This window comes from Bos indicus, chromosome 3 (assembly GCF_029378745.1).
Source record: "Bos indicus isolate NIAB-ARS_2022 breed Sahiwal x Tharparkar chromosome 3, NIAB-ARS_B.indTharparkar_mat_pri_1.0, whole genome shotgun sequence".
In the NCBI taxonomy this organism is placed as follows: Eukaryota; Metazoa; Chordata; class Mammalia; order Artiodactyla; family Bovidae; genus Bos; species Bos indicus.
The window spans coordinates 1,700,152-1,717,171 of NC_091762.1; the positions used below are offsets into that span (position 1 = coordinate 1,700,152).

Here is a 17,020-nt window from a genome sequence, read left to right on the forward strand (position 1 = left end):
GGCAGGCGGAGGACATGCAGAGAAGGAACTGTCCTGGGCAGTCCCATAGGGTCCTGCGCAGTTACAGGGGGAGGTGAAGAGTTCTGCCAGGAAACTTGGGAGCCCTAAGGCCTGGGAAGTGGAATGGAACAGGGTTTGATTTAGGGCTCACTTTTCCGCTTCTAGAGGCAAGCTCCAAACCAGTTGGCCTGCCAGCCCAGGGTGGTTCTCCCAGGTCCCCAGGTTTCCCCAGGTTCCCCTTCTTTCCCCATCTCTCCAAACGCAATCTTGAAGCTGTTGGTTGCTCGGGAAGGTCTGGTCAAACTCGGAGGCCCTGCCAGAAGGCCCATCTCTGTGGGGCAGAGGGGCCCTCGTCATCAGGCTAGAGGGCCTACTTGGTTCATTCTTTCATCCAAACAGCTCTTTACCAAACACATAGTTTGTACAGGAAACGCAGGAGTGAGGGGCCTGGAATGAATTGCAGTCATCAGGGAATCTGTCTCAGCCATCACATCCAGACCCGAATGACGTGCTTCAAGTCTCAAGGGTAGGAGGCTGAGAGGAAATGACCACCCTTTCTGGGCTGGGCCAGCGACCTCTGATCTTCTTCTCCAGAGCCTGGAAGTCTCTCTCATGCCTTGCCTCCTCCCCTACACACCCCTGCATTTGCAGTCTGGCTGCAACCCGAAAGCCATGCACAAATAAAAAGAAGGGATTTGGGCTTAGGGAAAAAATAACCCAAAACAAAACAGACTGAAAAGTGGCCCTAACTGTGAACAGCCTTGAGCAGTACATTTCACCTCTTCCTGTGAGAAGGTATGTGACCCCTGGGTGAACTCATCCAGTGGAACCAGTTCTTGGGATTGTGCTCAGACACACAGATAGAGTGTTCTGCCCCCATCCACTTCCCTCCACCCTCCAAGTCTGGCGCCAGGGGCTCATCACCTTTGCCTCCATACTTTATACTAAGGGGAAGGGGCTGGAGCAGTGGAGCCATGGAAGCCGGGCTTGGTGGCTAGCTCTGGGTATATGTTTGCCAAGTGGAAATGTTTGTGGGTGAAATAGTCACTTCCATGTGTAAGTGAGCAATAAAGGCCTTCAAAAGTCAAACATAAAAACTGTTGGGTGACACTCCCCACCATGAGGAGGAACAGGGAAATTAGGGAGGGCTTTCTGGAGGAGGTGGAGATTAAGCTGGATTCCAGAGGACCTACTGGCTTTCCCTGTTGTTCTGTTCTTCACCTGAACTTGCTCAGTAACCACTAAAATTTTGCTGATGTCTTGGGCAGAGTACCATGACAGAATTAATGAAAACAGGCCCCAGGACTCATCAGACTTTCGGGAATCAGAATAAAATCACATTAGGTCATATGACGGAGAAGGCAATGGCACCCCACTCCGGTACTCTTACCTGGGAAATCCCATGGACAGAGAAGCCTGGTAGGCTGTAGTCCATGGGATCGCTAAGATTTGGATGTGACTGAGCGATTTCACTTTCCCTTTTCACTTTCATGCATTGGAGAAGGAAATGGCAACCCACTTCAATGTTCTTGCCTGGAGAATCCTAGGGACAGGGGAGCCTGGTGGGCTTCTGTCTGTGAGGTCACACAGAGTCGGACACGACTGAAGTGACTTAGCAGCAGCAGCAAAAGCAGGTCATATGAAGGGTATGCAAACAGAAGGTGGTGCATTCAAGAATTTAAAAACAGTACTTAAACCTACTAAAAGTCAGTATGACAATTCCAAAAATGTCAGTGACACAATACCTCCCCCTCCCTGGCAGACGCTCCCACCCGCTTATCCTCTCATGTCACAGGCACTCAAGAAGGGCAGGCCCTCTTCCTTAACTGACTTTGCTGCTGCTGCTGCTAAGTTGCTTCAGTCGTGTCCGACTCTGTGCGACTCCATAGACAGCAGCCCATCAGGCTCCCCGGTCCCTGGGATTCTCCAGGCAAGAACACTGGAGTGGGTTGCCATTTCCTTCTCCAGTGCATGAAAGTGAAAAGTGAAAGTGAAGTCGCTCAGTCGTGTCCGACTCTTCTCGACCCCATGGACTACAGCCTACCAGGCTTCTCTGTCCATGGGATTTTCCAGGCAAGAGTACCGGAGTGGGGTGCCATTGCCTTCTCCTAACTGACTTTAGCTTGAGGCAAATTAGTTGCCTCAATAAATCTCAGTTTCCTAATCTGTGAAATGGAGAGGGCAACCTATAATGTATAAAAATGCACATTTTACCTCCCATTTGGTTATTAGAGATAGCAAATGAGGTTGTCAATGTAAAGACCCTGAATCAGTGCCTGCCACATAACAAGCATTCAGTAAATGCCCATTATTATTGTTGTTGTTGTTATTAGTGTGGGCAAGTGTAAATTATAGGAAAGTAACTAGACTTTGATGATCAACTGTCTGATCACTCTGACCTGGCAGACATCTGCCAAGAGACTGAGAGTCACTGTGGATGAAAGATTTTCATCCACCCTCCCAAAGGCTGCTAGAGAAAATGCTCCAACTCGTGTATAGGACCAAAGCTCTTCCACTCTGGGAATTTTTTCAGCCACCAGACTCCATGAAAGACTTGATATAGTAGAAGGTACAGCTGCAGGAAAAGAGAGGCATAAAGAGGAGTCCACCAAGGGGAAAAAAGTCTCTGAGACACTCTGCCCAGAGTCACTAAAATCTTTGAAGACTTGATAAAAAACATAACCAAACAAAAAGCCCTACCTTCCTAGAACTAGAGGAAACCTCAAAGCTTAAGTTAGAAAAGCAGAAAGTACTGCTTTTCACCAAGAAATAAGGGAATCTATCATCCTGAAATATTCAAGATGAGAAAATATTTTTTTTTCCTCCATCTAAAAAAAAATTTCAATAAGCTCATGGATGATTCATCCATGATGGGTTTTTTTTGGGAACTATTAATAAGTTTCAAATTTTCTATCATTGTAAAGTTGATCATGCCATTTTAGAATCCTTCCCCACGGGCCTTTGTTAGAGCTACAGTCCCCAGCAGGAGGATTTTCCTACACGACTTAGATTTGCCCACTCTGAAGTACCATGTTCCTGTTAGTCACACAGGCTTGCGCAGCTTCCCAAGACCTTCCCTGTCAGAGGGTGGCATATCTTCGCCTCGTGTCCCTTGCATCTCTAAGTCCACACAGTGGCCTGGTCGAGGCTCTGAGGTTTACAGGGCTCAATCTCAAACATGTACAAAGATGAGAACCAGATAAGTGGCCTTGTGCCAGTTCATCTTGACCCCATGAGTGCGTGCTTAGTAGCTCAGTCATGTCCAGCTCTTTGCAACCCCATAGACTGTGGCCTGCCAAGCTCCTCTGTCCAGGGGATTCTCCAGGAAAGAATACTGCTGTGGGTTGCCATTTCCTCCTCCAGAGTATCTTCTCGACTCAGGGATCGAACCTGGGTCTCCTGCATCATCTGCACCGCAGGCAAATTCTAAGAGAGTGGCCTTGTGCCCAGTTCATCTCCACTCCAAGAGTGTGGTATTCAGACCAGAGCCAGTAGTGTTGGCCAGCAAGTGCACTGCAAGATGGCCAGGCTGGCCTTTTATCTCCTTCCCAGCTCTAAGCCCTGTTGCCACACCTGACCCCAGGGTGTGACTCACACCTGGAGCCTGGGGAGGGCCTGCTGGTGCCTGAGCACAAGTCAGAAGCCAGTGCTCACAGGGAGGGCTCGTGTGCCTGGGGAATTACACTTTCTGCCTGTCAGAAATGAAATCAGATTAAAATGCCCCAGTCCCAGCTCCAGCCTTGAAGTGGGAAGAATGCAATGAATGGTCACCCTAAGTGTGGTATGTGTGCAATGAGTGATGGTTTAGGGCAGTAGCTGCAACCCAGGCAGCCCATCAGTATCCCCTGGGGAGTAAAAGTACACATGTCCAGGCTCCCCCAGACCCTCTGAATCAGACTCTTGAGAGGCAGAATCTGGCCATCTCTCTGATTATGAAAATTTACCCAAGTGATTCTGATGTGAAAACCTCAGTTCAGAGTTGCCTACTGGACCTTGAGGGAAAATAGGTTTAATGAATAGTTGTCTCCGTGACTGGGGCTGATACTCTGCGTGTGATTTGCAGCTCAATTTTGCAGCATCTGGCTGCTTCCCTGAGTTAGTGTCCAGCCTCCAAATTGATGTCTTAACTCACACTTTCATATGCATAGAAGTCGTCTTGAGATCTTGTCAAAACACAGACTGATTCAGTAGGTCTAGGGAAGGGCATGGAAATCTGAATTTCTAACAAACTCCCAAGTGATGTTGCTGCTCCTCCAGGGACTACAGTTTGAAAAACAAGGCCTCCAGGGAAGAACTGGTTCATGGGCACAGGTGTGATCCTCATCTTGCCCTCATCTTTGCCCTCTAGGGCCCCATCCCAGGGTCTTGGTAACCAGTAGCACTGCTTACTGTGATGCTGGCTAGCAGGGAGGAAGCCTGGGGGAAAGTATTCCCGGCAAGGTCTAACCTTGATAATCCCTCCCTCCTTCCTAACATACTCTAGTCCGTCGGTCCCCCAAGATACACCCATTCCTGGTTCTCCTCTGGCATTCCTGGGCTAACCCTTTCACATCTCCCTTGCAGCTTCATGCTTCTCGGCCTACCATGAAATGTTAGAATTCCCTCCACTTAGACCCTCATCTACATCTGCATCTTTCATTCACACCCATTCTAACTGGGCTTCCCTTGTGGCTCAGCTGGTAAAGAATCCGCCTGCACTGCAGGAGACCTGGGTTCAATCCCTGGGTTGGGAAGATCCCCTGGAGAAGGGAAAGGCTACCCACTCCAGTATTCTGGCCTGGAGAATTCCATGGACTGTGGAGTCGCAAAGAGCTGGACACAACTGAGCGACTTTCACTCACTCACTCACTTATTCTGATTGACCCACATTTGACCCCAGTTTTGTCTTCAAACTCAATCTCTTTCTTGAGCCTTAGACCCATAAATCCAAAACTATGCGTGACTTTTCAATTTAGATATCTCAGAATCAGTTCAAACTCACAAGCTGTAAACCAAACTCATGATCTTTGTCCCCACATCTGGGCCTTTTTCAGTGATCTCTACATCAGTAAATGACACCCAATCCCTCCAGGAATGAAAGCCAGAAAAATAGGAGTCATCTGTTACTGTTTTCTATTGTTATGTAATTATCCATTCCAAAACTTAGTAGTAACTTAAAACAATAATAATAAGCATTTATTTTGCTCACAAATCTGCAACTCGGATGGGGCTTGGCAGGGACAGCTTGTCCCTGCTCCATGCAGTGTCAGCTGGGGTGACTTGATTGGGGTTGGAAGACCCACTTCCAAGACTCTGGCTCACTGGCTGGCAAGTAGTTGCTAACTCTGATTCCTCTGTTTATGAACTTCTCCACAGGGAAGCTTGGGCTTCCTCATAGCATGGTGGCTAGATTATAAGAGTGAACATCTAAAGAGATATAAGGTGGAAGCTGCCAATATCTTAAAGTCTGGGCCCGGATATTGACCCAGCATCTTTTACCATACTTCTACCATATTCTATTGATCAAGCAATCACAGAACCTAGGTTCAAGGGCGGGGACATGAGTCCTTTTGATGAGAGGAGTTCCAAAGTATTTTGGGACCATATTTTAAAACCACCATATCAGCCTTGACAGCTTCTTCTCCTTTAGCTACAAATTCAAGTCATCACTAAGTCCTGATGATTTTAGCCCTCCAGTATCTCTAAAATCTGTTCATCTTTCTCTATTTCCTCTGACACCTCTCTGAAGTAAGCTCCCTCTCCTAAGCTACTTCCATAGTCTCCAACTGGGCTTGTGAGCCTATTTTGCCACTTCTATCTGCTGTCCACCCTGAAGCCAAAATGATCTGTTAAAATAAAATTATGACCATGATACTACACCTACTTGAAGGTATTCAGTTATTGCCCGTTACTATTAGGATAAGACTCATATTGTGAGGCTAGTTTCTCCTAACTCTTATTTAGACTCTGTAAACCACTGGGACATTCTTCCAAATCCCAATATTTCAGCACCTAGAATGTCTCTACACTTTTGATATTACAAAAATGTTTGCTACATTACATCTTGCACTTCTTGGTCTGGAAAAATGTTATCATCAGACCTCTTTGTAGTGTCGGTACCTTCCTTTTTTCTGGCTGACCTTGAAGTATCACAAGTTCTTTCTCTCCATAAAGCCTTTCCAGGTAACTTTAAGCCACATTGTTTTTTTCCTGATTTGATTTTGAGGTCTCGATCACTTTTTTTTCCCCCATCTGATTTACTGCCATTTAACCTTTTTTTTGATACCTGTTTGCCTAAGCAGCATGGGGATCAAGAACTACTGCATATATATATATATATATATATTTTTTTTTTTTTTTTTTCTGTATCATAGTTTCCAGAACAAGTGCTCACAATCTATTTGTGAACAATATATTTTGGTTTTCCAGTATCAAGTTATAGTTTTCTGGTCCTCTTTTTTCCTCCGACTCTTTTCATTGGGCTCTCTCCTCAGATATAAAACTCCCTTTAATCCAGCTGGGGTATCCATCTTACCAAGCATTCTCAGATACTATTATTGAGCACAAATCTTTAAATTACGAGAGTCTACCATGTGTGCTAAACATAAACAGCTAGATTCTTGTCCTTGATGATTGATTTTGAGGCTGTTCTGCCTACTTATTTCCTTTATAATTTTTCTCTCTGTCCCCTCCAAATCTAAGTTAACTTTCTATCTGGACAACTTTCCCAAACTAGGCTTCTTTCCAACCAGCACCTGACCTCTAACCAGCCCCACTGCCTCCGCCAGTGCCCATTCCTAGGCCCTCTTTTCTTAGATGGCCCCCAGAAAGCCAGTGTAGGCTGTGCAACTCCACTCCTGCAAGCGGATCCTGCGGGCCAGACTTTGCTGCTGCGGCTTTGTTCAGTCGCCCAGTTGTGTCTGAGTCTCCGTGACCCCATGGGCTGCAGCATGCCAGGCCTCCCTGTCCCTCACTTCTTCCCAGAGTTTGCCCAAGTTCACGTTCATTGCATTGGTGATGCCATCTATCCTCTGATGCCCTCATCTCCTTCTGCCTTTGATCTTTCCCAGGGACTTGTCTAATGAATCATCTGCTTGCATCAGATGACCCAAAATACCAGAGCTTTAGCTTTAGCATCAATCCTTCCAGTGAATATTCAGGGTTGATCTCCCTGAAGATTGACTGGGAGCCAGAGGAGGATGGGCTAAAAGAAGATGGGCCCGAGGAGCTGACACTGAGGAGTGAGGAGGGCCAGAGAAAGGGGTCCAAAGACGGTGGCGACCATTATGCCCACGGCTGAGCCCCTAACTCCACACTCTGACCAGAGCCAAGACTGCTGAGCACAGGAAGTGGGGGCCTTACCTTCAGCATCAGGACCTGGAAGTGAGCTTTGCTGTGACACCGATGTGGGGCGAAGGGCACTGAAGAACAAGCGTGTTTGGACCATGCACTTGGATTTGCTTCCTTCATTTCCAAATTGGAAGTATCTTACAAACTATGCTGATGTCCCAAGCAAGCAGTAATGTCCCAAGCAGCAATTCACTGCTTGTCCCTTTATGCTCACCACCAGGTTCCTTGGGTTGAAATCAATCATCATTCTCAATTTTGACAACAAAAATCATATTGAGCAGGATATTGTCAACCAAACCAGGAAACTTTGATAAGAGACAGTGGCTGAGAGCATAGCAGTGCCCTCCTCATGATGAAGACTGGGAGAAAGGTTTGTAGCAGCAGATCCTGTTTGTCTGGGGCACAGCCAGCTAATATAGTAATGACAGCCCTGCAAGTGACATAGTTACGGAACGTAAGCTCAATCTGGCTTCACACACCCATGTTGTCAAGTCTCTGCCCTATGTTCTGTCCTGGAAAAATAATCGGAATGCACAGTAATGAATATCTATCTCATCAAATGCCAGACGGGAGAGGACTCTTGCTTCTTCCTGTTATCAGTAGGTTCTTCATTTTCCTCCTAATTTAATTATCTAAAGATAAACATCAGTGATTTTAAAACTGACAAGTGCTCACTCATTCGATGCAAGAAAGAACCCTCATACTCAAAAGAACTGTTTCAAATAGATGTAGATAGTGGGGGTGGGGGGGTGGTGGGAAAAACCCTCAATTGCTATTATGGCCTGTTAGACTTGGGCCCATCCCACATTTCTGACCACAACTGGGGGAGGTGTAACTTTTGAGTTGCTTTCTAGGAGACTCCTGAAGGGTGAAGTCTGGCAGATAGCAAGAATTGTCCTAAACTGCCCTGAGGGCACAAGTATGAAGTTTGAACTTGGCCTCTGTTTATTTGGAATCGTCATGGAAGGCTAAAAGAATCACACCACCCACCCACACCACCCACTTCCATTGCTGCAGAGCGGCTTGTTTTAGTTTCTGGAACATGGCCCACCTTCTCCCGTGCCCTGACCTCTGTACATGCTCTTCTCTCCTTCTCTCACCTCTTCCCTTTTTTTCTTGTGGTTCCCTCCTGCCCATCCTCCAATGTCAGCTCAAAGGGCCTTTCCTCAGGACAACCTCTCCTCATCCCCAAATCCTCTGTTATATCCTGTCATTGACTGTGTACCACTGGTTACGATGATGGTTTTACATTTATCTCTGTGATGCGGGAACTGTGTCTGTCTCTGGTTGCCATTTTCCCCCGGAGTCCAGCAGAGCCCTTGGAACACAGGTGTCCAGCAGCCATTTGCTGAGTGGGTGTCAACGAATGAGCACCCACCCCTTTGAACCTCAGCAGGCAGCAAGCTGGTTTGCTCTCAGTTTCCTACCTGTCTTTCTTTGCCTTTACTCTATCCTTCTCTCCAAGCCTCAGTTTCCTAATTGCATTTGTTTTTTTAAATCAACATTTATCCATCCTGCATCCCCTTTCTAGGGATGGATGGGTGAGAGGGGCTAATTAAGGAGATGGATTTGCCCTGCAGGTTAAAGGAAGAGAGCCACTCACTGTGCCTTCCCTCCCTCCCAAGCAGCACTTGCATTCCCGGGAAGACCCCCTGGAGGAGGGCATGGCAACCCACTCCAGTATTTTTGCCTGGAGAATCCCATGGACAGAGGAGCCTGGCGGGCTCCATGGAGCTGCAGAGTCAGACATGACCAAGTGGCTAAGCGCATGCAGACACACACACACACACACACACACACACACACACACACACACGCACATGCACGCACATGCACAAGCACATGCACACGCACACGCACAGTGCCTTCAGTCAGTGGTGGGATTTTAGTATTGAGACAGCCAGTGGAGAATATATTTGACTTGGAGGTAAAGTTCAGTTGCTCCTCAAACCACTCCATCTTGGCAACACTCAGGTTTTGTTCCCATATCCCTAACCCCTGACTGTTGAGCTTGTCTCTGTTCCCAGAGCACCCTCTCTGCCCAGGGCACCAACTGTCACACTTGGAACCCGCCTCCTTCCTGGGGTTCTTCCTCTCCTGGCAGTCAGTGCCCTTTGGGCGGCTTCCTTGCTCTCTGCCCTGTGAGTCAGGGATGCCATAAACACCCGGCATAGGCAGAATATGGCGATAGATAGACGCTCAGACAGACAGAGAGTGAGCGAGCGTAGCGGTGGAGGGCAGAGCCCCCGGTCAGAACTCACTGCTCCACTCCTGCCCACCGGCTGCTCTCTTTCTGCACACTCGGGCACAGGTGCCTCTTGCCGTGGGCAAGGCTAGTCCTCCACCTTTGCGCATACCCACCCAGGCAGGGGTCGTGCTCCATCAGGCTTCTCCTCCTTTATTTTGTTAAGGAGTCACTTCTTTTCTAGGAGCTCCATCCCTATGACCTAGGAGCCTGCTCAAGTCTCTCCATCTTCCATTCCAGAGGGGATGAAACAGACTTTCTCAAGATCTTTCATAGCCTTCTATCTGCAGCTTTCCCATTTCTCTGTGTTAGGCAAGCTCCCTGACAAAACAGTCCGTCCTCACTTCTTTGCTTCCTTATTTCCTACTTGACTTGTAGAAATGTAACTCAGTTTTATTGTTGTAAGAGTACCACATGTCTGCTGCAGAATGTTTGCAAAATAAAAATACACAAAGAAGAAATCCGGAATCCAGAGATAACTGCTATTAATTTTATACTTTGATATATTTTCTTTTAAAATTTACTTTCTGTGACTCTGTGGAAGTGAGATACTGTTATATGCACAGTTATGCACCCTGCTTTATTCTCTTGTATACACAAGTTCAACAACATGAACTGAGTCCCTTGGGGGCTATTTCAAGTCCCATCATCTCAGTAAGGCTTTCCATTAAAATCCTTCTTCTGGATCCAAATGCAGTCCCTCTCCTCTCTCCCCACCTCCATCCCTTCACACTTCCCTCCTTAACACTTGCACTAAACACTTACTTAGGCTTTGTTAGGATGCTGGCTGACAGTGACTTCTAACTTCTTCCTGGGCAGGGAATACAAACCACTCAACAAACAAGGTCTTATTAGCACCCAGCTCTGTGTAGACACCTTGGGGGTGGGAACTGGCAAGTGATGAGTACAAGAGAAGTCTGAGACACACACCCTGCTAGAAGGAGCTGCTATGTGATGAGGGGAGGCAGCCTGCACATGTAGACCCACAGTGACACGATAATGATGTGTGTGGGACACAAGCTCCCTGGAGCAGTTCAGCAAAGCCAGTAAGGGCTGAGACGGTCCTGGTGGATTCCCCAAGAAGATAGGGGCATGAACATGCCTCTGATCATTTTCTCAGTGCCTTGCACTAAACTAGGGCCTTAGGAAAAATTCATTAAATTGACTGGAATATATAGATTCCTAAAGATCTTTGTTGAAAAAAGGCTTCCACAAATGTCCATTGAGTTCTAACCCCTCCTCCCCATCTCTCCATCTCTCCTTCCCCAGCTGTCATTCTGAGAGCCTGCAGGGGTCATGTCCACCTTGGGGGACAGGACAAACCAACATGCATGTGCATGTATGAGCTGCACCCCTTGCCCTAGAGACCAGCACTTTCTCACTGTAAGAGCTCTATCTATCTAGTCCTAAGGCACGATGGGTCCCTTCTGGCCTCCAGCACACGTCCTCCCTAAGACTGTGGTTTCTCTGTGCAAATGGATTTTCCTAAGTGGAGGCATTACTGCCAGTTTCCCAAGGGTTCCCATAATGTGCTATGTACGCCTCAAGCAGCCGGGTTCCATCAAGCATTTCATTAGCCTCCTTGGGTGTATTGCTTTCTAGTTAGCTCTCAAGAGACCGTTTATTATCTTCTTAACAAACCTTAATTATTTACAAGCAATTCTGGAGGCCTCAAGCTGAGTCTTCACACCCCAGTCACTTAGGGAGTTTCAGTGACCTTTACCATTTCCACCTGGGGCCACCTGCAGACTTGGTGTCCCCTCTCTGGGGCTCCTTTGGTTATTTATTTGATTTTTTTTTTTTTTACATCTTCTAGCAACTAAGTTTCTCTGGTTGTAAATCCTACCTATCTTTTAAACTTAAGTTCTTCGTAACTCATTCATTTTGTTTGCAAAGGGCACTTAATTGAGTATTTCCTATGTATTAGGCACTTTGTTGAGCCCTGAGGATATGAAAATGAAAGAAGCACAGTGTAGCAGAGGAGAAGACACGACAATATAGAATGTGGACACAGGTCTTGCTTATCTGCCAGGGTAAAGGTTGTGCATACTAAATATGCTATTATCCAACCCTCACAGCCTTGAGTTAGGTAGTATAATTAACCTCGTTTTATAGTCAAGGAATCTGAGGTACAGAGAAGTTAATTAAGTTGTACAAGGTTGCGCTGCTAGGAAAACTAAGGATGAGGATGCCGGCCTGGGCAGTTGGCTTCAGTGGCTGTGCTTTTGGCCACTCTGCCACGTTGTGTGACAACCTTTCACGAGAGAGCACTAGGATGAAGGCACGCGTGGGTGGTGCTTGTGGCACAAAATTCTGAGATTTTCATTCCTTCTTTGCAGGTGAAAGCACCTACTCTCCCAATTTGTATACCTTGGGAAGGTCAACATATCCCTGAACTATTTATTAGTTTTTAACACCTTATGGTGAATTAGCTTAGACAGATGATCTTCATCAATATCGGAAGAGCCCAGCCTTGGAAAAAAAAGAAAGGAGAGCAGCAGGGAGGAGGAAAGAAAGAATACTTCTGGAGCAGGAGAGACACAGCTGTTAGGAGCAACAGGATGTGCGAGTGGCAACGACTGGGGAGAGGGTGGCATCTTCTTTCCAGTCGCCCAGAACATGCCCAGTGTAGACCTATACAAAAAGTAGAAAGGGAGGTTGTTGGAAAGCTCTAGAAACCAACTTCTCCACTCCCTAGTGTTCTGATTATAGATTAGATATCCTCACCCGGTGCTTTTCCCTCATCCACTGCGTAGGATGCAAAGATTCCATAGAATGTGGGTCACAGTAAGCCTATGGGAAGAGGTGAAAGGAACTGGACTTATTACAGTTTATTACAGAACTAGGAATGAGAAAGCTGGTGATTACAAACATCAGAAGCCTCTGAGTTTATGATGGGAGGCTATTAAGAAGTTAAGCCAGATGTCTTTGTTGCCAGTAATGTCAGAACAAGAGGATACTCACTGAAGTCAGCGAGAAGGATTTAGATTAGCTATGGAGGATTCCCAGTGATGGCTGTTGGCATGAAGTGCTTAAACATAGGATAAATTCTCATCTAGGATTATGGAAAATGTAAGTGTGCCTTAGGGCACAGGATTGGCCTTTAAAAATCCTTCTCAGGTTTACAAATAACATTAAATAGCACTCTATATTTGTTCAATATATTTTCCCTTTCTTTATGAGTTCTTACTCATCCATTCATTTCAGTCTCTTCTCTCACTCACATAAAATGACTTCAACTCGCTGTTATTATGATCTTTAAAAGTGATCTATTCTTTTTAAATTATTTAACTTACTTACTTTTCGCTGCACTGAGTCTCAGTTGCTGCTCTTGGGCTTTTCTCTAGTTGCGGTGATAAGGGCTCCTCTCTAGTTGCGGTGCATGGGCTTCTCATTGTGGCGGCTTCTCTAATTGCAGAGCATGGGTTCTAGCATGCATAGGCTTAGTTGCCCCGCCATATGTGGAATCTTCTTAGACCAGGGATTGAACTCATATCCCCTGCATTGACAGGCAGATTCTTAACCATTGGACCACCAGGGAAGCCCCTTGATCTATTCTTTAGTTATAGTCATTAGTAATTATTATTTATTTACAATAGTTCATCCATGGTGATGGTGATGGTTTTTCTTGTGATTAATTTCTAATTAAGGATGCACCTCAACAAAAGACTATGAGATGAAAAAGTAGAAGTTATTCAATATGAATATATATATATATATATAGAACATACACATATGTAATGTAACTGTCATATATTAAGCACTGATTATGGGTCAAGATGGAGAAGGCAATGGCACCCCACTCCAGTACTCTTTCCTGGAAAATCCCATGGATGGAGGAGCCTGGTAGGCTGCAGTCCATGGGGTCGCTAAGAGTCGGACACGACTGAGCGACTTCACTTTCACTTTTTCACTTTCATGCATTGGAGAAGGAAATGGCAACCCACTCCAGTGTTCTTGCCTGGAGAATCCCAGGGACAGGCGAGCCTGGTGTGCTGCCATCTATGGGATCACACAGTGTCGGACACGACTGACGTGACTTAGCAGAAGCAGCAGCATGGGTCAGGAATCATTCTAAACAAAGTACACATTTCATGTTATTTAATTTTCAAACAACCCTTTTTTCAAGCAAGGACTCTGGCACAGAGAGCTTAAGTAAGTTGCTCAAGGCTACACATTTAACAGATAAAGGAACTGGAATTCCAAAGAGGCATTCTAGCTCTGAAGCCTGTGCATTTAAACTCAGTGCTATGCTACCCTTACAGGCACACCGAATCTACACCGACATACAGAGCAATTCCTCCTAAGGAAGACCTGAGGGCTGATCAAAGTTACTACATACAGAAGGGCAACATAGAAATGAGTAGGAAACACAGAGATGTTGTATCCATGGGAACCCAACCCTAACACAGAGACCAATAAGGAGGGTTATTGCTGATGGGCCCAAGTATGGACTTGCCCACCCGAGAAACAGCATAAAAATCAGCAGTTCAAAGGGCACCCAGACTCTATGGGAAAGAAATCCATTTACTAGAGCTTCAGCCAAATGGGCGTCTCTCACACTGCAGTTACAGGCCGACTCAGATTCAGGGGGAGGGGACACAGACCCCAGGTATCGATGGGGGAGAGTCAATGTCACATGGTAAGAATGTATGTGATGAGAGATGCTAGTGTGACCACACTCTTTTTCTCACCGTTTTCTTTTTTTCTGATAAACTTATATAGAATAAATGCTCCTGGGAGTACCCTCTCTCTCTTTACCTTAACTTAATCTTATTCAAATTTATCATATATAAGTGCTCCATAAATATGTATTAAATATTGAGTGAATTATCATCACAACAAAAAAAGATGGGGGGAAATATTTATTGAGTGTGTTCTATGTGCCAGGCATTAAGCAAAACATTTACATGTTATCTCATTTAATTCTCCAAACAGTTCTGAAAAGTATTAATGTCCCTTTTTCTGGATGAGAGCTGAGGCTAAGAAAAGTTCACACAATGCCTAAAGGGAGGGGTGGGGCTGAGGCTCAAAGCCAGGCTTTTGCCCAGCACACAAGCCGCTTGACTTTATTGAGATGCTGCAGGACGGGGACAGGGTGAACCAAGGTATACGTGTTTGTCTTCACCCAAGGCTTGGAGGAGAATAGCCGGTGTGCCATGGCCAAGATCGCAGTTGTAGTGTGTTGAGCTGTGGTTGGAGGAGATCCAATGGATAGTGAGTGGGTATGCCATGTCATTTACTTCCTGCTTTCTTTCCAGTCTGGGTGACTGTCCATGGCATCTTTGTGGAAACCCCAAAGGATGTTCTTCGGGCTGCGAGGGGGAAAAATGTTACCCTTCCATGCTCCTACCAGACTTCCTCCCCCAACCGAGAAGGATTTATCCAGTGGGACAAGCTTCTAAGGAGTCATACGGTAAGGATCCTTAAAATGCTGGGAGCATGCATATAGGACTGAGTATGACCTGACCACAGAGCAGCAGTTCCCAACCTTTTTGGCACCAGGGACCTATTTTGTGAAAGACTATTTTTCCAGGGACTGGGGGGTGGGAGGTGGTTTGGGGATGACTCAAGACATTACATTTATTGTGCACTTTATTTGTATTATTATTAAATTCTGATATACAATGAAATAATTATACAACTCATCATCATGAGAATCAGTGGAAGCCCTGAGCTTATTTTCCAGAAACTGATCTGACAGAAGGCAGAGCTCAGGTGGTAATGCGAGTGATGGGAGCAGCTGTACACACAGATGAAGCTTTGCTCGCTTGCCTGCCTCTCATCTCCTGCTGTGTGGCCGGGCTCCTCACAGGCCAAGGACCAGTACCGGCCTGTGACCTGGAGGCTGGGGACTCCTGTCTTAGATGACGTGCACTACAAAACCTTTCAATACAAGTTAGACAGACTAAACCTCGTTAATGCCCGGGCTGGGCTGGGTGGGGAAGGAGCAGTGAATGTTGGACCCAGGGAGGGCTGTACTGTGCCATCTCTAGTTTGAAAGAGTTACCTTCCCTCAAACATCTTTCTCTCGTCCAGTCTCAAGGGACCTTTACTGTATCATTTGAGTCAGTCATCACTTTTGATTAACACAGAGCTCTCCCAGAGACCAAATTTTGTTGTAGCTTTTTTCCCTTCCTGCTTGGGTTCTTTCAGGGAGTATGGGGAGATTTTATTTTCTATTTTGGAATAGATAGTAATCCTATGGTCCAAAAATTAAAACATCATGAAGAAGTACATTGATAAGTCTCATTCCCATCCTTGCCACTCTTGTCCCATCCCTTCCCCAGTTTCCATACCCTAATCCCCTTATCTCCCCTTTCTCCCAGACAAGGCTAATTTTCACTGCTACTGGTTCTTTGGGGGCCGCATTTACTCTAATTTATTGGTATTTCTGCCACAATCATTCGGTACTGTGAATACCACTTTTGGCTAAGATCTGGTTTCTTGTGTTTCCTTCCAATGGTTCTTTATGCCAGTTCAGAAAATGTATATATTCATATACACGAAAATACATCTGCTTTCCACTCTAGAATCCCAGTCCCCTATTCCCCTCACTAGAGGTGTGTGTGTGTGTGTGTGTGTGTGTGTGTGTGTGTGTGTATGTGTGTATGAGTGTGTGAGTGTGTGTGCTCAGTAGTGTCCAACTCTTTGCAACCCCATGGACTGGAGCCTGGCAGGCTCCTCGTCCGTGGAATTTTCCAGGCAAGAATGCTGAAGTGCGTTGCCATTTCCTACTCCAGTGGATCTCCCCAACCCAGGGGTAGAACCTGGTCTCTTACATCTTCTGCATCATCAGGTGGATTATCGGTGGGATTCTTCCCACTGCAGTACCTGGGAAGCCCACTAGAGGCAGCCGCTATTCCCAGGTTTTGGGGTGGCCTTCTCCTGCTCCAAAGTCACTGCAGACGGTGACTGCAGCCATGAGATTAAAAGACGCTTACTCCTTGCAAGGAAAGTTATGACCAACCTGGATAGCATATTCAAAAGCAGAGACATCACTTTGCCAACAAAGGTTTGTCTAGTCAAGGCTATGGTTTTTCCAGTGGTCATGTATGAGACTTGGACTGTGAAGAAGGCTGAGTGCCGAAGAATTGATGCTTTTGAACTGTGGTGTTGGAGAAGACTCTTGAGAGTCCCTTGGACTGCAAGGAGATCCAACCAGTCCATTCTGAAGGAGATCAGCCCTGGGATTTCTTTGGAAGGAATGATGCTAAAGCTGAAACTCCAGTACTTTGGCCACCTCATGTGAAGAGTTGACTCATTGGAAAAGACTCTGATGCTGGGAGGGATTGGGGGCAGGAGGAAAAGGGTATGACAGAGGATGAGATGGCTGGATGGCATCACTGACTCGATGGACGTGAGTCTGAGTGAACTCCGGGAGTTGGTGATGGACAGGGAGGCCTGACGTGCTGTGATTCATGGGGTCGCAAAGAGTCGGACAGG

At 46.2% G+C, this 17,020-nt stretch overlaps 1 protein-coding gene across 1 annotated transcript in view; it reads left to right on the plus strand.

Moving 5' to 3' along the window:
- Window positions 1–17,020, plus strand: part of GPA33 (glycoprotein A33) — a 55,814-nt gene that overhangs the window by 2,059 nt on the left and 36,735 nt on the right. The window contains exon 2 of the mRNA XM_070782448.1: window positions 14,836–14,990. Coding sequence (XP_070638549.1) covers window positions 14,836–14,990 — 155 coding nt within the window. The remainder of the gene's footprint in view (window positions 1–14,835; window positions 14,991–17,020) is intronic.